The sequence below is a fragment of the Miniopterus schreibersii genome, assembly GCF_964146895.1.
Source record: "Miniopterus schreibersii genome assembly, chromosome: 1".
Lineage (NCBI taxonomy): Eukaryota > Metazoa > Chordata > Mammalia > Chiroptera > Miniopteridae > Miniopterus > Miniopterus schreibersii.
The window spans coordinates 134,254,189-134,276,153 of NC_138101.1; the positions used below are offsets into that span (position 1 = coordinate 134,254,189).

The following is a 21,965-nucleotide window of genomic DNA, read 5'->3' on the forward strand; positions in this document are numbered from 1 at the left end:
AATTTTCACTTATCAAAAACACTTCTATATAAATGATTTCGTACAATTTTCATAATAAACCTGTAAAGGAGATAAGACAGTCCAGGAAGCAATCATTGTACAGATTGCTTGTAGTTCTCAGAGATCAGGAAATTGAACAAAATATGGCTGTGGGTTTATTGTTTTACAGTTGTAATAACGACTGAGTGACACCTTCTATGTGTGTTTGGCTGGTTCTGAGATAGACAGCTGAGGCAGACAGCACTGGAATAACATTACATAGTTTACAGTTGGGGAATAAAGTAGTAGAAGCCAAGGGTTGGAAAAATAACCTCAGTGTCAACATTCAAGATTAGCAAGAAAGATGACAGGCTGGCACTACAACCAATGCTATATCTTTATAATGTTTATAGAACTGAACCAACAACATTCCTCTATTCCAGTAGCTCACACCATTGATTTACAATAAAAAAAAAAGGGGAGGGCACATGCATTAAGGTGCACAAATAGCATGTACCATATGAACTCCACATGCAGAAGTGAACGCGTAATAATTTAATAGCTGAAGGAATCAAGGAGCTAGAGCTGGAGAACTTTTGGGGCAGGTTGGAAATTTTGACCAGGAAAACTGGGAAATCTGGAAGAGGAAAGGTCTTTAGAAGGAAGACAAGTTCAGCCTTTGACACGGATATATATATATATATATATATATATATATATATATATATATATATATATATATCTTTATTGATTTGAGAAAGGAAGGGAGAGGAGGGGAGGAGGAGGAGGAGGAGGAGAGAGAGAGAGAGAGAGAGAGAGAAACATCAATGATGAGAGAGTCATTGCTTGGCTGCCTCCTGCACGCTCCCAACAGGAATGGAGCCCAGAACCCAGGCATGTGCCCTGACCGGGAATGGAACTGCGATCTTTGGGATCCTAGGTTGATGCTCAACCACTGAGCCATACTCAGCTGGGCCAACATGGATATTTGATGTGGCAGGGGGACAATCCACAGGAAATATGAGTTAGGATGTTGGGACCGAGAGGGAGAACGAGAGAGTGAGAGAGTCAGAGAGAGAGAAAACACTAGTGTTGACAGCTAACATCATCACCATTCTCAGGGACCTCATGGAACACTTGCAAGGGAGGGTTTGGCACTTGGATAGCTCTCCTCAATGACTTCATCAGACTCATAAGCCACAGAAAAGGGGCTCAGCATCCTAAACTAGATGTGTCTCAACCTCTGGAGTTCATCTGGCAAAGGCCAGAATTAAGAGCAAAGGGCAGCATCAGGAATCTGAGCTTCATATCTTCCCTCTCTTTAACTCTCTTGCCTCTCAAGGGCATTATAGCCTGTATTTGGCTTTAACATTATGTTAACCACTCATGTTTTTGTTCAATATGTTTATTCAAATATCCTTCTGTTGGGTCTGCATACAGTAACTTGTACAAGTGCAATGCTTTTTTAACAATTGTGATGAATAATGATGATTTGGGGAAAGAGCGGAAGTGAAGCTGACTCTGGGTTACCAATTCCGCCTCATTTTGCATACTCTTCCCCTTTTTGCATGCTTGGGACCAAATTCTAAGGTTTGGGAAGTGTCTTATTTCAAGATTCCTTCATTATCTTCCTTCTTAGGACAGCTCAAGATCCAATCATTGTCACCCTCAGCAAGAAGTGTGGGGACTGCCCTGGTCGGTGTGACTCAGTGGTTAGAGAGCTGGCACGGAAGGGTCATGGGTTTGATTCCCAGTGAAGGGGATGTACAGGGTTGCAGCTTCGATCCCCGCCCCAGCTGGGACAACGGATGCGTCTGTCTGTCTCTCTCACGCCACACCTATGTTTCTCTCTCTCTCCCTCCCTCCCACTCTCTCTAAAAAGCAATGGAAAAAATGCCCTCGGGTGAGGAATAACAAACAAACAAAAAAGTGTGGAAACTGACAGCTATAAGCCACCCACTCACACAATACATTGCTTTGCATATTATTTTCTTATTACTTACCTAATTCATTTTAACATACTCCTTTTCTTTTCCCATGGCTGTCAAATCTCTGCTAAATCAGTACGACCTCGGGCTACATTACTTTTTCTTGTCTGACAGCGTTGAAGTCTCTTCAGCTGTGTGCCTTTCCACCACCAGATTGGTCTTGAGGGTGGGTGGCTCTCCGTGAGTCTCTGCAGAGTGGCAATGTTGGCCTTAAAAATGCCAAAGTGAGACTGTCCAAAAGGTATGCAAAAGGAAACTGTTATTTACCAGTTATCTTTTAGCTTTAAAACATGTTGAAGCATTTCCAGGTCCCTTTTCTTGAACGAGCCCAGCAAATTTCTCTATTGTTGGGTTCGCGCTGCTTCCAAGGCTCTTCGGATGAAAGGGGCTTTGGTGACTCGGGTCCCGCGGGCACCCTCAGCCGGGACATTTTTTGTTAAGTGCTGCCTCCTGGCGGCGGCTCCGCTGCCCGCGGCCTTTCGGGCCGGGCGGAGACCACGGTTCTAAATCAGGGATCTCGGAGCTGACGCAACAGCTCCCCCGCGGGACTTCGCAGTCCAGAGTCCCTCGCGAATTTCAGCCAAGTGCCTCGGGGCTGGAGGCGGGGTTGCCAGGGGTTGGGGCTCTCGCCCAGACCCCCGTCGGGCCGCCCACTCGAGCTGGATTGGGAGGGAGGGAAGAGGAGCCGCGCGTCCCCGGGCGGAGGACGCGCCGCGGGGTATCCGCCGTCACTGTCACTGCCCAGGGGCGGCGCAGCTGTGCCTGCGCCGGGGGAAGGCGTGCGGGCGGGTGGAGGGGTCTCTCGGTTCTCGGCCTCTGCGCCCTTCGCCTGCACCCACCTGTTTTAGCGCCCGGGAGGGGCGAGAGCTGCTTGGCCAGGTGGAGGGAACTGAAGGGACGCCGGGAGGAGTGGGGTCCTGGCCCCCCAAGGCAGAGCCCGGCTCGGCCCCCGCAGCTAGACCGGGACATCAGGGAAGCCCGAGCCCTTGAGATGGGCATGGAGGGCAGGCGGGATCTTAGGGCCGCAGACGCGGAACCGGAGGCCGAGAGAAAGAGGGAACTAAAGCGAGTCGACGGGGTGGACGTGCGGGGGCCGCGCGGGGGAGGTGGGGCTGGGCGCGGGAGAGGGGAGCAGGGGGCGGAGGGGAGCGGCGGCGGGCCGGCGGGGCGGGGCGGGGGCGTGCAGGAGGGGCGGGGGCGTGCAGGAGGGGCGGGGGCGTGCAGGAGGGGCGGGGGCTGCGGGGACGGGCTGAGAGACTGAGGGCGGGCCGGGCGCGGGGTCTGGGGGCAGTTCACGCTTAAGGGTCTGCGGTTCCTCTCGTCTCGGACCCACCTGCTGCATTTGCGTGGACCCGAGCGCTCCCCTCCCTTCGCCTCCTCTGCCCTTTCACCGCTTTGTGGCCGTCGCACTTTGCTCTCGTTGCATCCAGAGGGGTCACCTGAGCCTGGGTGTGGGACCAAGCTCTGAGAGTTTTTCCGGATCCCGGAGCGCGCATTAGATGAGGGGCTTTTTGTTTTTGTTTTCCTATTAATGAAACAAAAAGTCTTTTTCAAACCATTCTAGGCCTCCCAGTACACTTGAAAATGACACCTTCCCCTTCCTTTCAACCCATTCCTATAAAAAAGAATCAATACCTCTAAATACTCATTGCTTAGAAGCCAGAGCAGCAGCGGGTGGGCCTGAAGGGCAAGTCCAAAGGGCGTTCCCAGTGCTCTGGCCAGCTAGGAAATCAGTCTAGGCGAACAGCATTGTTCATTCATTCATTTATTCTTCCAGCAAACATTTCTTTATTATTTTAAAATATATCTTTATTGATTTGAGAGAGAGGAAAGGAGAGGGAGAGAGAGAGACAGAAACATCAATGATGAGAGAGTCATTGATCGAGCCCACAACCCCAGCATGTGCCCTCACCAGGAATCAAACCCTGATCGCCTGGATCCTAGGTCAACGCTCAACCGCTGAGCCATGGCCGGCCGGGCAACATTTCTTGATGGTCCTGTACTGGGGGCAGAGGGGTGAATAAAGCTCTGGTGCTGCTTGCATTGTAGTGAGGGAGTTGACAACCAATGAACTCTGAACTCCAAACTCAGGAGTGGTCGTGAGTGCCCTTGAAGAAAAGTCTAGCGTGGTGAAGGGATGGAGAGATCGACAGAGAGAAGTTGCTTCTTCAGAGACTCCTCAGGGAAGGACTCTAATAGATGGTGTTTAAGTACAGACCTGAATGGAGTGAATGAAGGAAGAATGTTCCAGGAAGAGGAAACAGCAATTGCAGAAGCTCTTAGTTGGGAGCATGCTTGTGTGGTAGCAGCAAGGAAGCCAGTGTGGCTGGAGTAGAGTGAGAGAGCAGGGGCCAGAGCCAGGGGCAGCTTTAGACTTCCTAGGACTTCCCTCATTTACAACTTGGGTCGGACCCCAGAGTAGGATTAAGGGGCAGGCCAGCCAGGCAGCAGCCTGGGTCTAAAAGGACACTAAATTATTCTTGGAGTAATTCAGACATTTGGTGCCAGTGAACTCTGATTTCTGTCTATGTCTCTTGGTAAACTACAAGTTGGCTCCCATCCACTGAGAGATCCTTAACAACTGCTTACCTGGACAACCTGTCTCCGGAGTAATTTTGCAACGTGCAGGAACAGGTATAAGTTGCACGGTGTAGCCCTGTGACCAGATTTTAGTTGCCTAAAGGCAGCAGTCACAGCTGGAATTCTGAAAATGCACAATACACTGTGAAGTGCCACTCCCTGAGATTTATGCTGTATCTACATTTAAAAAAATATTTTAAAATTGATTTTTAGAGAAAGAGGAAGGGAGCGGGAGAGAGAGAGAAACACCTATGTGAGAGCACAACTTGGATGGGCTGCCTCCTACATGCCCCCCACTGGGTATCAAACCCACAACTCAGGCATGTGCCCTGACCAGGAACTGAACTGGCAACCTTTGGGTGCACAGGATGACGCCCAACCAACTGAGCCACACTGGCCACGGCTGTATCTACATTTTATTTGTTTATTGTTTATCCTCACCCTGGGATATTTTTTCCATTGCTTTCCAGAGAGTGGAAGGGGGATGGTGGAGAGAGAAACTTTGATGTGAGAAAGACACATCCACTTGTTGCCTCCTGCACATGCCCCAACCTGGGCCAGGGATTGAGCCTGCAACTGAAGTATGTGCCTTGTCCAGAATAGAACTGGAACTCTTCAGTCCATAGGCCGATGCTCTAACCACTGAGCAAAACCGTCCAGGGATGAATCTACATTAAAAAAAATTATTATCCTTTATTAACGAAAATAAGTTCACATATAGACTAAAAAGCCACGAAAAAGCACTTGTGTGACCATTTGTAAAATTACACATTACAATTACTTAAGAAGTGTTCCTCTACTTGTGATTTAATGATCTCATAGCTGGGCTTGCTTTGTTTTTCAAAAATAGATACTAATAATTTAGCAAATATGGATGTGCAATTATTTTATTCACTTAGGGATGAGTTGTCTATACTTTCTCATATATTCCTGATTTTTTTTTTTTTTACAATCACATCAAATAATGCTCATTGCTTCTATCTGTGACTACTATGAAGATACATCAGGATTTTAATAAACTGACATCATAGTTTTCTTAGAGTATTTGGAAAAAGTAGTTAAAATACATAATGTCCCTATGTCTTACATTAATGCAGTAAAATGTGCCCTGCATGGTGACATACAACAAAGCTCTAAGTCAACCACAAACTACATCTCCATTGAGATTGTCTTCATACATTGTGAATTGCAATGTCCACAATCTTCAATGGAAAAGTAGATATGAGTGAAACCCACCTTATAGACCAGCGCTCACAGATCTTTAAGGCAGCAAGAATCAATCCCATAATTTCACACACCAGGAAGAAAAACAGAGCAGTATAAAGTAATATGAGAGTGGAATCACATTAATATTTCCTTCTTAAAGTATCTCAAATACTGTCAATATAAAATAGGATACATTCTAAGTAATTATACATCTCCAAACATCTATCCCCTTGATATTTTGAAGCACACTAGGAAATAATTATCTAGTTTTTTAAACTTTGGAAAATTCTTTATAGTAAGTATTCTGATTTAGAGTAATACCTGAAAACTATTAATTAACATTCAACTGTGAATTCTCTAATATTCTAAAATTAATTTTCAATTACATACTCTCCTAAATTTTTTACATCTTTTAAGTTACTTTCAGGCATGAATTATTTGGGCTTTTGTGAAATGTATATTTTGGACAAAAGTTTCTCATTCTTTACTATGAACTTAGAGTTCCTCCCCACTGTGCATTTCCTGATATGGAAATGAGGGTGTAGGTCCAGCTACATGGTTTCCTACAATCTTCCTTCTTAAGGTTTTGCTCTACTATGAATTCTCACATGTCGAATAAGCTGTGAATGCTGAAAGAAGGGTTTTCCACATTCTTTACATTTGTATTGTTTCTCTTTATGTATCTATGTTTTATTTTATTTTTATTTATTTTAAAAAATATATCATTATTGATTTCAGAGAGAGGAAGGGAGAGGTAGAGAGAGAGATAGAAACATCAATGATGAGAGTATCATCACTGATCATCTGCCTCCTGCAGGGCCCCAACTGGGGATGGAGCCCGCAACCCGGGAATGTACCCTGACCCAAAATGAACCATGATTTCCTGGATCCTAGGTCGATTCTCAATGGCTGAGTCATGCCCGGCCAGGCTGTATCTACATTTTATATAGTTTAATAGGTCTACCAAGAAGTTGTCTGCTTCAGAAAGTGTATGTAATGAATTCATGTAATAAGTTCTAATTTTGAATAGAAAGAATGAGGCTAATAGTAGGGGAAAATTATATTCCCGTACTTTTGCTAAGTAAACATTCAACAAATATTTGAATAATCTTGTTTTGGAATGGTGCCAACTCAGTAGCCCTGTGCCAGGGCTTTACCAGTCCCCCTTGGCTGGCCTTACTTGGCAACACACACACCACCTGTACCACCTGGGGACCTGAGTTATGAGCGGGCTTGCTTAGCGTTTAGTTTTAGGCGTGTACTCCATTGTACCCCCACAAGTGACATTCCTTGGCATGCATTGCCTTACGTAGGGGCTGAAATGGCACTGAGACTCTAGAGGTGGGGCCACAGAGGGCCATTATTGCCCTAACCATGGGTCCTATGCCCTCCGCAGGACCAATGATAGTATGAGTGGGAGATGCATAGGAAATGGAATTAGGGGGAGGAGTTGTAAAGGGCATGAGAAGGGCACTGTAAGTCCCTGGGAGAGCGTCAGCGCTCAGTAACTGTAGGGCGACAAGGAAGTTAGGGGGCTGAGGGAAGAGGAGGAGCCTAGAGGCAGGGTCCTGTGGGTCCCAGCTCCAGCCCATTCCCCTGGCCCCTCCCCGCGGCCGCCGCTGGCCGGAGTCACACACATGTTTTCCTGGTTTTCATTTCTGTCCCGGCACCGTCTGCCTTTTCTGCTCCTCAGAGTCAACAGCTGCTGCAGCTCCAGCCATACCCTGGCGCCCCTTCCTAGCACCTTGCCCTCCCCTGAGCCCCTGTGCTGGGGGCCCCTCCTCCTCGCACCTGCCCGAAGGTCACGGGACAGGTAAGAGGTGGGAGACTGGGGGCGACGGGTGAGAGGGGAAGTGCAGGAGGATGGAGTGAGAGCCCTGAAGATGGACTGAGTGGGGGACACTCAAGAGCCTCTTGTTTCCTGGTCCCAGCTCTGACCCTCCCTAGGCAGAGCCCTCTGCCCAGAGACGTCAGCCCTACATTAATGGAAGCCCTGGCCACAGACGTAAACAATTTCTTGTTTCACTTTTTTTTTTTTTTTTTTTTTTATGGGACTGTCGTAGCCTCAGTGGAATATAGAAAAACAAATGGAAAACTGGGGAGGGAGGAGCTGAGCTTTCAGCTTGGGTGATGGGGCAATCCAGCTGTACCACAGTGTATCTATTTTCTGTTTCTCTTGTTAGAGGAGGCAACACAGACCAGTTGGAGCTAGGAAGGCAGGGCATGGGGTCTTTGCGGGAGAAAGTCTCTGCTCACATTTAGCTCCCTGAGTTTGACTGAGAAGCCAAGACCCTGAGCTGTGCTCTGGTTCCTGGAGGAAGGGTGTTTTGGTGTTGCCATTCATGGGTTGGGCCAGGGCAAGGGGCTCCACTGGCTGCTGTGCCAGGCACTGCATGCTGGGGGCCCTGCTGCCTGCGTTTCCTGAGTCCCTGAATCTGCAACTTCTCCCACGGGCTTGTAGGATGAGTGTGTTGTCCTGTAATCTCCACTTGGTCCTAAATGCACTTCAGACAGGAGAAGAAGACAAGGGGTGCTGCGTATCAGGATCACCATTATCTCATGGGGTTCCAGAATCTGCAAAGTTCTGTAAAGCCTGGTGTGGAAGAGCCCTTTAGGAGAGGTCCTGCCAGTCCCTGGCTGCCTAACTGGTGGAAGCCATACCCTGTGAACCAGGGTCTCAGGGAAGAATATGAGCTGCCAAAGATGGCGCCTTTCTACCCACTGCTCTGGTGCTAGGCAGTGGTTGAGAAAAGAGGGGGCATATTTTCTGTGAAGGCTAGCCACCCCTACCCAGTCTGTGTGGGCCAGTGACGGGTAGCATTCCAGGTGAGGCCACTAGGGTATGCTGTTTGCTGGGCTTCTAAGAGGAGGACTTCACTTTTCGGATCCCACTAGCCAGGAACTAAACCCGAAAAGCTTCTCTGCCCACTTTCCCTCACATTCTCTCCTTCCTTTGTCCCTCCTTCATTCCTTTTTTTTTTTTTTTTTTAACATCCCATTAGGACACAAGCCCACCCCCTGGTGCCAGTGAATTTGGTCTTAAAAGGGCAGGCATGATTATGTATTTCCATGTGCCTTGTTTGCTTTAGAAGTGGGCACCCTAGCAAGGGCAGTGCTGCCAAGAGGACTTGTAATCGCCTGTGAAGAGATGAGAAAGGGGAGGACCAGCCAGGAAGGAGATGGATGGGCTTTGTTGGAAGGTCTAGGGCTTGGGCTGAAGAAGGGCAGAGCTTTCTTTTTAATTTAATCACTACCTCCCCCAGATAATTCATTTAGGGAGACATTTGATGGGCTTTCTTGTCTGAGGAAGGTCTAGAGTCTGGCCAGGTAGGAGGAGGTGGGGAGGTTGGGGAGGTATCGCAGTGCCAATTAAGAGCTTGAGCTCTATTGGGTAGCCTACCCTCACGAGTTTGGCACCCTGGCATGGGATTTAGTGCCTGCCTTAAGGCGCTGCAGGGAAGACTAAATGAGATAAGGCATTCTGGTGCTTGGTGTGTTTGGCCCTGGTGAGTGCTCAATAAATGACAGCTATTATTATAAGAGTAATTAAGGGGCACCTGGGAGAAAAGGACAGTCTCCTCTGGACAGATTTGTGGACTTTAAGAAATGTCCAAACCTGTAGAGAATTTTTATGAGTTTACTTGAGCCAAACTGATAACATATGCCAGGGGAGCAAGTTCTCAAGCGCTCCCAAGACTAACAGTTGTATAGTTTCTTTTATGCACTTGAAATTAAGGAGGGAATGTAAGGAAGATTACATGAAGGTGGGAAAAAGCAAGGTGGGGTCAGATTACAGGTTAAGGTTAAGTGCTCTCTTGAGGGTGGTCATGTCTTAGAAGGAGGGCCCTGAAAGGGAGGTCACATACTAGAAGGAGGGGCATTTCAAAGGTTTGTTAACTTAGATGCACAGAAACAATGGACAGGGCTTGCTTAAGCCAAAGATAAGCTTTTTAGTAAAGAAGTTATGTGTCTGGGATGTGACTGCCTATCATGACCTGCCCAGTTGGGAATTTATGATCAGATTATCCAGTGAGGTTACTTTGCATAGAATCCATTTTTTTTTCATCCACAGATTTCAGATATTTGTGAGTGTGGCTTGGGAGAAGCATGATCTCTGGGGAGGCTAACATCTGGATACCTCTCTTGGTTTAAAAAAAAGTTTAAGGGGCTAGGATGGAAGGGTGTAGGGTAAAGATAAGGCCCCCTTGGATTTTTAGATCTTCATTCTCTGGTTGTAGAATAACCAAAGAGGGCTGTTTAGAAAAGTTGTGAAAAAGGACAGATAGTTGCATTTCAGAATGGATAGAGTGTATTTCTTTTGGTAAAAGAGCCCCAAAATACCAGATTTAAGTAGACTATAAAGTAGAATAATCTATGATTTTCAAAAAATACTCAACTTTTTCTTTCTGTTCTGGGTGTTATGTTCAGGGTAGCTCAGTGAAATCTTATTTACCCATATGTTTACGAAATTGGAGTTGTATTTGGGGAAGGTGTTTATAGGATTTATGCTTACCCAAAGATCCTGGTATGTTTTCTTGAGGAGGAAAGGGCACGTAAGGGGAAGGGGATGCAACTAGAGGTTTGAGTATAATTTCTTGACCTTGTTTCCTTGGAAGTAGCTTAAGGCTCAGCCTTAGGGTAATGGCCCAAGTTTAGGGGCAGCCACTTCTCACTCTCTGTGGGGAAGTGTGTCGAGTTCTCTTAGGCCAGCCAATCAAGCCAATCACGAGGTGCAGGAATTGTATTCACACTTCCTCTAATCTCAGCCTGTGAACAAGCTGACAAGGATTGTCACATTGTGCAATCCTCCTGCCTTTCCGGTTTGGGATGAGAGAGAAGTGGGCTAGGGTGAGGCCTGGACAACTAGGAGAAAGGGCTGTGCATTCTTTCTCAACCACTGCCCAGTCCTCATCAGGGCTTATTTGCTAGGGGACAATTTCCTCAGGCCTTCAGAGCCATGCCCAGCTGGCAGTCCTTTGTTCTGTCCCTTGTCAAAGGAGATTCCTGAGGGAGCGCCTTCTTATCTCAGAAAAGTGCTGAGCCCAGAGCTCTTCCTAGCTGCCCTTTTTGCAGGGCTGAGGGGCCAGTGGACCTTGGACGCAGAGAGTTGCTTAATACTCCTCTCCCCGCCCTCACCCCCTCCGCCCTTCTTGACTTCTTGATTCAACTTAAATCCATAAGCCCTTGACTGGCCATTCCTTTCACTGCTGGCTGAGAAAGGAGGAGTGGTCAGAGCGCAGCTCCTGACCTCCACTGGCTGCTGTCTCCACAGGAACCTGCTTACACCTCTGGCCAGGTAGTGAGTGCTTCCCACTTTCTCCTTCAGCCCCACTCACTTGCCCCCACCCCTCTTTGCTGCTGTGCAGTGTCCAATCACTTCCTCTCCCCAGTGCCTCTAGCCCCAGTGTCTCTCCACTTGCTTGGCCAGCCTCGCCTGTCTTTCTCTCAGCTGTCTCCCGCTCTGCTGTGCCCAGGGTCGGTGCTGTATCTCCAGCAACCGCTCCTCAGTGAGGAGTGGTCATCAGTTGACTCCAGTCATTTCTAAGTTGGGCTGTACATTTGGATCACCCTTCTCTCATTCACACTATTTGGGTGTTGCAATTATTCTGATGTTTTGACGGCAGGGGACCTGGAATACTAAGGGTCGGGAAGGGTATCTGGGAAAGGAAAAGCAAGGAAAAGAAGAGAATAGCCTGTCTTTCAGGGTGGGGTGAGGCTGCTGGGGCTTTGCTAGTGCTGAAGACTTCACCTAAGCAGGGGGATGGTTGTGGGTTTCCAGCAAGAAATCTCTGAAGCCTTTACGTTTGCCAGAGTCCTTGAGGGAAAAGAGCACTGTTGTCAGGAGAACCTACAGATTATTTGTTTGAAAGGTTGGTTTTTCATGTTGCATCTCAGCACAGGTGACAGGTGAGTCTGAAATTGGAGGCAAGACAGACTTTTTTGAGGTCTGACTGAAAAACGCCGGCACAAATCACTGTGGTTACACCTGGTAACTGCCAGACAATTGCCCTAATTCCTGTCTCTTATCACAGCAGGCTCAGATAGAACCAGGATTTAGTTTTCTATTTTGTAAATCAGGTAGGCAGCACCAGCCTCACGATGAGAGACAGATGCTTTCTCTCTGGGGAGTGAGTGCCTTTTCTTAAAAATTCAAGTTGGGGTGGTTTTGATGAGCCGGAGCCAGCATGAGAAGTGAATGGGAGGTGGGAAGCAAGAGAGAGGGCTGTGCCATGTGGGTGGGGCGGTCGCCCCTACCGGCCCCTAGGGGGGAGTGTTCTGGGGACTTGCCAACCACCTGATGTATATGGTCCTCGCTCTCCCTTAGAGGGCGATGCCAAGAAGCTGGTGAAGTCTTTCTTCTCCGCCTCCGCCATGGTTGACGGTGTAAAGTATGAAGTGGCCTCCCAGCACTTGGGGGACGCCTCCCCTTTGGAGGAAGAGGCCCAGGCAGGGCCGGAGCAGGTGAAGCTGAAGAAGGAGATCTCGCTGCTGAACGGCGTGTGCCTGATTGTGGGGAACATGATTGGCTCGGGCATCTTTGTGTCCCCCAAGGGCGTGCTTATGTACAGTGCCTCCTTTGGCCTCTCCCTGGTCATCTGGGCTGTTGGGGGCATATTCTCCGTCTTTGGGGCCCTTTGTTACGCGGAACTGGGCACCACCATTAAGAAGTCTGGGGCCAGCTATGCCTACATCCTCGAGGCTTTCGGGGGACTCCTTGCCTTCATCCGCCTCTGGACCTCCCTGCTCATCATCGAGCCTACCAGCCAGGCCATCATTGCCATCACCTTTGCCAACTACATGGTGCAGCCCATCTTCCCGAGCTGCTTCGCACCCTACGCTGCTGGCCGCCTGCTGGCTGCTGCCTGCATCTGTAAGTGGGGCTGGGGCTAGTGTGGGTGGAGCGCCAGGGCAGAGGCCTGGCTGTGAGTCCAGTCAGCCAGTAAGAAGGAGATGGAAAGAAATGCATGCCTCTGCAAATGCTTTTATTTTTTAAAAAAATTAATGTATGTGTGAAAATTCGAAAGTACCAAAGTGTAAAAAAATCCACCATTGCCCAACTTCCCATGGTAAGCATCATTAGCAGTGTGTGTGCCCTTCCTGATATTTTTCTTGCTCCTTCAAGAGATGTAGTTTTGTTCTGTGGTTTACAAAAAATGGGATCATAGTCCACATATAATTCTACAGTGTGTTTTTTCCCAGGAATTTATCAGTGACATTCTTTTCTATTTACAGATCTACTCTTAAAAAAATGCTTCATGTTATTCCATGTTAATTTTAAGAATGTTGCTTATTTAACTAATCAGTCCTCTGTTAATAGCCATTTAAGTTGGTTCCAGTTTTTTCAGACTTACAGACAATGCTCTAGTGAATATCTTTTCAAACATATGTGAGGTTTGCTGTTGGCTAGATTCTTGAAACTATTACAGATGATATGGTAGGCTGACTTACTGGTGAAAAGAATTTTAGGGTCTGTTGGTCTTGGGGTCCCCTCAAATGTAAGTATATAGTCACATATCTTGTGTAGAGCAAGAATTATTCCATCTAAGTAAAATTTCTAAGATAGCTGCATCCCTTTAAACACCAGAATTCTCTTATTTCAACCATCTTTGTTGGAATCTCTTTAAAACCAATGATATGTCTGCTTGCCTTAATCACTTGACATTTCTTTGGTAACTTGGGGTTACTATTGCACATCTCAATTCTTGTGTGATTATGAAGCCTTTCCAGGCCAGCAGAGGTGGGGCTGATTTTGTTTCCTCAGTGGCCTCAGACTGCTGACCTGACTTCAGTTCCTCAGGTTTTTATCCTTTCCTGGTTTTGATCTGTGTCATCTCTGACAGCTGTCATCCCTTGATTCTGGCATCGTAACTACCGCCGTCAGTCACCCTTTTTTAATTTGCTGCTTCTATTTTGGGAATAGAGCTGCATTCAAACTCTTGTACACCCACGGACACATACATGCACATGTATACCCTTGTACAGATACATGCAAAGCAGCCACAGTTATGATTAGTTTGCAGAGCTCCCCAGTGGAGAGAACACAGAGGTCCGTGCATGGATTTATCACGTATATTTGAGACAACTCTGGTAGAGTAAAAAGTGCACCAGATTTTTGTTTGAGGCTGAGCTCAACAACTGCGTGACCTTAGGCAAGGTACAGTGAGTGTTTACTTCCAGCCTACTGCAAGAATGAAGTCAGATCCATTGAAAACCATAGATTGTGACTCAAATGTAATATACATTATTATATTTAAAGTTACTATGCCTCTTAGCTTCTAATAGAACTTTGTCCTATCTCTAATAACTTCAGAGGCACATAATGATCTGGGAGAAGGTTCAGAAGGACAACGAAGATTGTAAGAATTTAGGGGACATGTGATTCTGAGTTCCTTCCTTCAGCTAATGTTTAATGAGCACCCAGGACAAATCAGATGCTGAGACCTCTAAAGACATTCTGTCCAGATACAGTAATATCTCTATTTAACCATAACCACTCAGGAAAAAAACCAAGAAGTAGTCCAGGAGGGAGACAGACATGGTCAACAAATAATTGTCATGCAAGATAATAGGTGTAGTGATAAAGGCACCATAGAAACAACTGGGATAACTTTCTTTCCTTCTTTTTTTCTTTAAAATATGTCTTTATTGATTTCAGAGAGAGGAAAGGAGAGGGAGAGAGAGATAGAAACATCAATGATGAAAGAGTCATTGATTGTCTGCCTCCTGCACGCCCCTTACCGGGGACTGAGCCCGCAACCCGGGCATGTGTCCGGCCCCGGAATCGAACGGCGATCTCCTGGATCATAGGTCGATGCTCAACTGCTGAGCCATGCCGGTGGGGCTGGGATAACTTTCTTCTTGTGAGAAGGAGAGCTCAGGAAGATGTCATAGAGAACATAATGTCTGAAGTGAATTTGGAAAAGATACATGGCTGTCTTCTAGGACATTTCTCGTAGGGATAACTGTATGCAAATAGGTGTGGAGATGCCAAAAGATACAGACTGTTCAGAGAATTGCAGGTAGGGTAGAGCTAGAATGTGGAGTGAGAGGCAGGGGAGGAGGTAGAAACGAGAAATACAGCCCAGGGTCAGCTCAAGGGGGTTTTATATGGTGCCTCAACAGGTTAGACTTTATTTTGAAAATAGGGGGGAGCTATCAATTTTAAGTGGGGAGGTACAATCAGATTTGCTTAGAACTCTGCTGGGCATGTGGCAAGTGTTTTTGGAAAGAGACAGGAGGTAGGGAGACCGGTTGAGGGACCTGAAACCTGAGTCCATATGAAGTGTGGTGGAGGCCTGCCCTCTGGGCAGGGCCTTTGAAACTGAGACGAGGGGGTAGATACAGAAATAATTTTAAGGTGGAATTTCTAGGACTTCTGGATGTGGGGGTGTGGAGGAGCTCTCTGAGGTGAACAGATGGGAAGTGATGAGCCACCATCTGAAATAGGGAAGGCGGTGATGAGGTAGAGGGGGCATCGGGCCTCTACGGGGCTGCTCGTGAGGTCCTTCCATGAGCAGTGCCTTCCTTGGGCCACCATGACCCAGAGATGATCATTTTCTCACCAACTGAGTCTCACCCAAAAAAGAGGCTGATGTGTATAAATGATAATGTTTGTTAAGGTACAACAGTGAGCATACGTGTGTAATTCCTAAATACCAAAGGGCGTGTGTTCACTATCAGGGCACCCCCTTTCTAGTACCAGAGCCACTGGGAAATCAATCTGGAAATCAGGGAATTGCTTGCAGGGCATGGAACGAGAGCGAAGGAAGAATGTTTTGACTATTCAAAAACAATTTACTGATTGTGGTCGGGTTTGGTAGAGACCCTGCTGTAGGGAACTCATAATGTGGTGGAGATGGGCAAAAATAGTCAATTAAACATATTGTATATGGTAAGTGCTGGGAGTGGGGTGGTGTGTAGCTTATTCAGGAGATGATTTCTACACTTGACACTGAAGGATGAAAAGCAGTCAGGGGTGGGTGAAGCACCCACTCAGCATGACCTTCAAGGCCCACTTCATCTGACTTCTTTGGCTCATCCCAGACCTCTTGCCCTCACCCTCTCTGTTCCAGCTGTGCTGTTTGTCTTGCTTTTCTTTCAATTTACTTGGCTTGTTCCTGCTTTAGGGGTTTTGTAATTGGGCAATGATTATTGTTTCTTCTACTGGGAAGGGTCTTTCCCTAGATGACCTCGGAGCTTATTACCTCACTTTATTCATATCTTTGTACAACTATTACCTAACCAGAGACCTGTCTTGTTTAAAGTGGTGGCTCTCAGTCTCCCTCCTGTTTTGTATTTAAAAAATTTTTATTGATTTTTTTTAGAGAGAGAGAGAGAGAAACATCAATTTGTTGTTCCACTTATTTATGCATTCTTTGGTTGATTCTTATATGTGCCCTGACTGAGGGCTGAGCCCACAACTTTGGTATAGCGGGACAACACTCTAACCAACTGAGCTAACAGGCCAGGGCCCTCCCTCCTGTTTTTGTTTTTGTTTTAAATATATCTTTATTGATTTCAGAGAGGAAAGGAGAGGGAGAGAGAGAGACAGAAACATCAATGAGGAGAGAGTCATTGATCGAGCCCGCAACCCGGGCATGTGCCCTGACCCAGAATCGAACCCCGATCGCCTGGATCCTAGGTCGATGCTCAACCGCTGAGCCACGCCCGGCCGGGCCCTTCTGTTTTTTTTAAATAGTACTTATCACCACCTGACATTATTATTTACATGTTTATTGTCTATCTTTCCTTCTTAAATGTAAACATCATGAGAGTAGAGACTTTGTTTTGCTCACTGCTGAATCTCCAGCCCCTAGAACACTGCCTGTTGTCTGCTAGGTACACAATAAATATCTGTTGAATGGAGAAGGGGCGGGGTATGTGTGTGTGTGTGGATGAGGGGTGGAGGGGATCAATGGGAGGGGAAAGGGACATCTGTAATACTTTCAACAAGAAAGATAAAATAAAAAGGGGGGCAAGGGCATTCTAGATACAGGGAAAGGCAATGTAAGGGCACAAAGGTGAGAAAAAGTATGGGGTGTGTGTGGGGGGGTGGGACTGCGGGATGTGAGGGAACAAAGGAAGGCAAGGGGCTAGACTAGAGCATGAGACAAACCTTCCCAGGGAGTTTAGATTTTATTTTAAAGCATGTGAGGAGCCATTGAAGGGCTCTATGCAGGGGAGCAGTGTCGCTGGGTGGGACATAAGAGCAAGGCTGGAGGCAGAGACCCTGATTAGGAAGATCTTGTCACAATCCAGGCAGGAAATGACAAAAGCTGAAACTAGGGCAGTGGCAGTGGAGGCGCAGCTTATTCAGGAGATCATGTTTCCAGGAAAGGACAGATGGGAGAGTGATTTAGAAGGTATAATCAGTCCAACCAATAACAGTTATTGGGATATCTAGTGTAAGAAAGAGGTAGGTGTTGCCCTGGCTGGTGTGGCTCAGTGGTTGAGCATCATCCCAGGCACCAAAAGGTCACTGGTTCAGTTCCCAGTCAGGGTACATGCCTGGGTTGCGGGCTCGATCCCAAGTAGGGGGTGTGGAGGAGGCCGCGGATGTTTCTCTTTCTCAAATCAATAAAAACATATTTAAATAAACGAGAGAGGGAGAGGGAGAGGGAGAGGGAGAGGGAGAGGGAGAGGGAGAGGGAGAGGGAGAAAGAGAAAGAGGTAGGTGACGTCGACCAGCCTTTAAGTTCTGTGCCATAGAGGCTGAGCCTGTCTTATGATTCACTGTATTCCCAACAAAAAACAAAGAGAGGGGCTCAACAAATATTCCTTGAATGAAGAGATGGGGTTTCTGGTTTAGGCAACTGGTAGGTGCTGGCATAATTTACAAGGAGGGGGAGGATGCAATCATGTTGAATTTGAAATTTACTTGTAGGATAGTAGGCAGATGTGCCCATTTGGAGCTCAGGAAAGAGATGGGGCTGGAGACTGAGCATTCACCAAATATTCAGGAAGCACTTGCCATTTCTCCAGCACCGATCATTGTCTTTTTGAAGCTGTCAGTGTGTGTGTGTGTGTGTGTGTGTGTGTGTGCGCGCGCGCGTGCCTGTGGGTATACTGGTGGGGGGCTAAGATAGGCAATACAATACAAGGTTTCAATGGGTTATGATGAGTGTTCTGATTTGTGAGGTGCAAGGAGCCACAGGAGAAGACCTGAACTAGCCTAGGGGTTTAAAAACTCTCCATAAGGAAGTTTAACATGACACCTGAATGATGAAGAAAAATTAACCAAGAGTAGAGAGGGAAGGGCAGCCTTTCAGGCAGCAAAGACAGAATGTATGAAGACTTGTAGACAAGAAAGTAGAACATTGTCAAGACACTGAAAGGAGTTCAGGGTGGGCTATAGTAGTAAGGTAGGGAATGTTGACAGTTGGATTGCAGAGGTAGATGGAGGTCATAGAAGAGGTTTTTCAGGGCTTTTTAGACTCTTCTAGCTATTATTGCTGTGATATGAATCACAATAAAACTTAGTGGCATTGAACAACAGTCATTTTATTCTTATCTTTTATGGTTTCTGTGGCTCAGAAAGGCCTAAGTGGGGCAGTTCTGGCTCAGGGTCTCATGTGGTGGTAGTTAGATGGTGTGCTGGCAGGAGCTGGAGCGGGGGCTCTGAAGAAGGGGACTAGCCGGATATCTTTTTCTCTTCAAGTTGTCAGGGCCTTTCCAGTGGTCTGTCCACATGGACTACATTGAGCTTCCTCACATAATGGCAGCCTCAGAGCTGAAGGCTTCAAGAACGAGTATCCCAGCCTTTCATGACCTAGCCTCTAAAGTCACATGGTGTCACTCCTGCTATATGCTAGAGGTTGAAACAGTCACAGATGAGGCACAGAACTTATCTCTATCTAGATGGAGTATCAAAGTCACATTATATGAAAAACATATGGGATGGGAAATATTGTCAAGACATCTTTGGAAAATATCATCTGTCGCAGGAACCATATTAAGGAGTTTGGTGGGCTTTCTCCTAAGGCAGCGACTTTCAACTGGTGTGGCACAAGAATTTTTAAAACATGCAATACCTAACTATTTAGTCAGGGCACTGACCTCTTTTCCCTTAGATTGTCAAATAAAAAAATGACAACAGCCAACACAACAGTAGCCGTCCAGTGTGAATGAATCAAAATTTTATCTATTTTTTGTCAGGTCGGCAAAAAATGTATTTTTTGGTATGCCGCAGAATTTTAATTATGTGTGCCATGAGATGAAAAAGGTTGAAAATCACTCTCCTAAGGCAATGAAAAACCTCTCAAGGCTTTTGAAGCAGGAGAGTGACATTTGTGATTTAAATTTTAGAATTTGTGGATTTAAAAAAAAGACAAAACATCTTTATTGATTTCAGAGAGAGGAAGGGAGAGGGAGAGAGAGAGAAACATCAACGATGAGAGAGTCATTGATGGGCTGTCTCCTACTGGAGATCGAGCCCACAACCCGGGCATGTGCTCTGACTGAGAATCGAACCACAGTCTCCTGGATCATAAGTTGATGCTCAACTGCTGAGCTATGCCGGCTGGGCAGAATTCGTGGATTTTTAAAAAGATTATTCTGCCATCAGTTTGCAAGACTGGAAGCCGGGAGATCGGTTATAAAGCTGTTGCTATGATCGCAGTGAGTGATGATGGTGGCTTGGACTAGAGTCATGTTTGGGGGGTGAGAAAACAGGTTAAGACTTGGACACTGATTAGATATGGGTAGAGGTTGTTGATGATGATAAGATGCCCAGGTTTCTGGTGTGGGCAATTGGGTGGATCGTTATGCCAGTTATTTAAAGAGGAAACACTGGAGGGAGGAGTAGGTTTGAGAGAAATGATGGGTAGATTGAGTTTGTGCCTGGCAATGTCCAGTACGTTGGCGGATGGATATTCATATGTATGTAGAATAGTGACAGTTGGGCTGGTGATATACTTTTGGGAATCTTTAGTGTATAGATAGTAGTTGAAATCACAGTAGCAGATGAGATGATCTTGGGCCAGGATATAGAAAAGGGGGAGAAAAAGGCTTAGGACAGTATTCTGAGCAATACCAACATTGAGGGACAAATAATTCTGCAAAAAGGTGGAGAAAAAGTATCTAGAGTGATGGGTGGAAAATGGGAGATGGTGAGTGGAGGAGAGCAATTTGAGGAGTCAGTGGCCAACAGTGTCCAATTTGATAAGAGGCCCAGTGTGATAAGGAGTGGAGTCGTTTGGATTTATCAACATGGAGGTCACTGGTGATTTTGGAGAGGGAAATTTCAGGGCATTGTGGGTGGAGTCAGAGTTCAGAGTTTATTCATCCAATCAAATTTGAATGTCTACTGTGTGCCTAGTTCTGGGGTAGGCTCCAGGGATACAAGGATGACTGTTACTCAGTCTCCCCTCTGTAGCTCACAGTTGATGGGAAAGACAGTTATGTGAATCATTGTAATGCAGTGTGGTTAAATGAGGGGAATGTGGCAGCCCAGAGGAGAGGCTACACAGCCAAAGGTGGCCTGTCTGGAGACTGTTAAATAAGATAACTAATGGAACATCATTTGGAATTGGCAAATAGGAGGCAAAGGGAAACCGTCAGTCTTTTCAGTGGAGTGGTGGCGTGGATGTCAGACAACGGAAGGGCAGGGAGTGTAAATATACTTTCCAGAAGATTGACTCTGAAGGCAAGAAGGGTGGTTGTTAGAGGGAGAGACCAGGGTTGAGGGAGGAGTTTATGGGGAAGATTTAAGCCTGCCTTAGCTTGGTTTGGGGGTATATTTCTGGAAAAGTTGGATGAAATATCTTTACCTTACAAAAAGGTCTTCTCCATGGCTGGAATGCTTCGGTGTCCTGAGTCAGCATTTCTCTCCCTTGAACAATGCAGAGGACTCCCACATCCCTTTGGGAGGCAGCAGTCATGGTGGTTAAGAGCATGGAATCAAGCAGGTTGAATTTATTATTAGCCTCAGATTCCTCATCTCTAGAATGGGGTCTCCATCTGATGGAGGCGTGACCTATGTTTCTGCCATACTGTACTTTCATCCATTTCTACTCAAATGGTGACAATTTCAAGAGAGCAAATAAAGGTTTCTGCTTCTGTAGGAGTGGCTTACTGTCCCCCTATAGGTATAATCTTCCTTTAAAACTGCTGATGAATTACAGCTCTAGATAGACTAGCACTGTTAATAGACCTAGAAATCACTTACCAATTACTATTTAGGTCAGCGATTTTCAAGCTTTTCATCCCATGGCACACAAACTAATTACTAAAATTCTGCGGCACACCAAAAAGATATATTTTTTTGCCGATTTGACAAAAAAAATAGGTATAATTTTGATTCATGCACACCAGACTGCTGTTGTGTTTGTTGTAATTTTTTAATTTGACAATAGAAGGGAAAAGAGCTCAGTGCCCTTGACTAAATAGTCAGGTGTGGCATGTTTTAAAAATTCTTGCGGCATACCAATGTGCTTGCGGTGGCATACCGGTAGAAAATCGCTGGCTTAGGTAAATTTTTTTGTACGCATGGGTGACTTTACTTGCTGCTTATTTCATCGTCAGGGTAATCACATGTTGCCCCTTCTGCCAGGAATTCTTTCTCCCCTCCCCCAACCCCAGCCTCCAGATACTCAGTCCAGGTAACAGTAGTCCTGGTACCCATCTGCAGCCCCTCACTGCCCAGACTGGATGGGTTACCTCACAGTGACTTTCATACTTTAATTCTTATAATTGCACATGCTCACTTTTCTGTGAAGGCTGGGGCCTGGGTATTAATCACAGAGTCTGTACAGGGCCTGGAACACAGTGAGTGCTCAGTACATGCTTGTTGGGTGGATTTATTAATTCTGAGTTCAGAAGGAACCTTGCTGTCTTGTCCAGGGTACTATAAATGGTTACTTTTCGCAACCAGAGATGGCCCTTCCTGAGGCTGATTATTCTGGTTTTCAGGGTTCTTCGAGATTGCTCCAGCTCTCTGCAGCCACTACCCCAGGGGAGAAAGTCCCACTCGCAGTCCCACATCCCTGAATCCAAATAGGAAGGCACATGGAGTGGTGGAATGCATACAAGCTTTGGAGCTGGCCTGAGTGAATTCAGTTTTCTTAATTGTAAGATAAAGATAAAACACCTGCCCGGCTGGGCGTGGCTCAGGGGTTGAGCATTGACCTAGGATCCAGGAGATCGCTGTTCGATTCCTGGTCAGGGCACATGCCCGGGTTGCGGGCTCAATCCCTAGTCGGGGGTGTGCAGGAG

General features: G+C 46.5%; 1 protein-coding gene across 1 annotated transcript in view; it reads left to right on the forward strand.

Moving 5' to 3' along the window:
* Positions 1-7,390: 7,390 nt before the first annotated feature.
* SLC7A7 (solute carrier family 7 member 7) overlaps positions 7,391-21,965 on the forward strand; it is a gene marked incomplete at its 5' end in the record, with an annotated part of 31,061 nt that continues 16,486 nt past the window's right edge. The window contains 3 exon segments of the mRNA XM_081119813.1: positions 7,391-7,485; positions 7,487-7,566; positions 12,079-12,624. Coding sequence (XP_080975939.1) covers positions 7,391-7,485; positions 7,487-7,566; positions 12,079-12,624 — 721 coding nt within the window.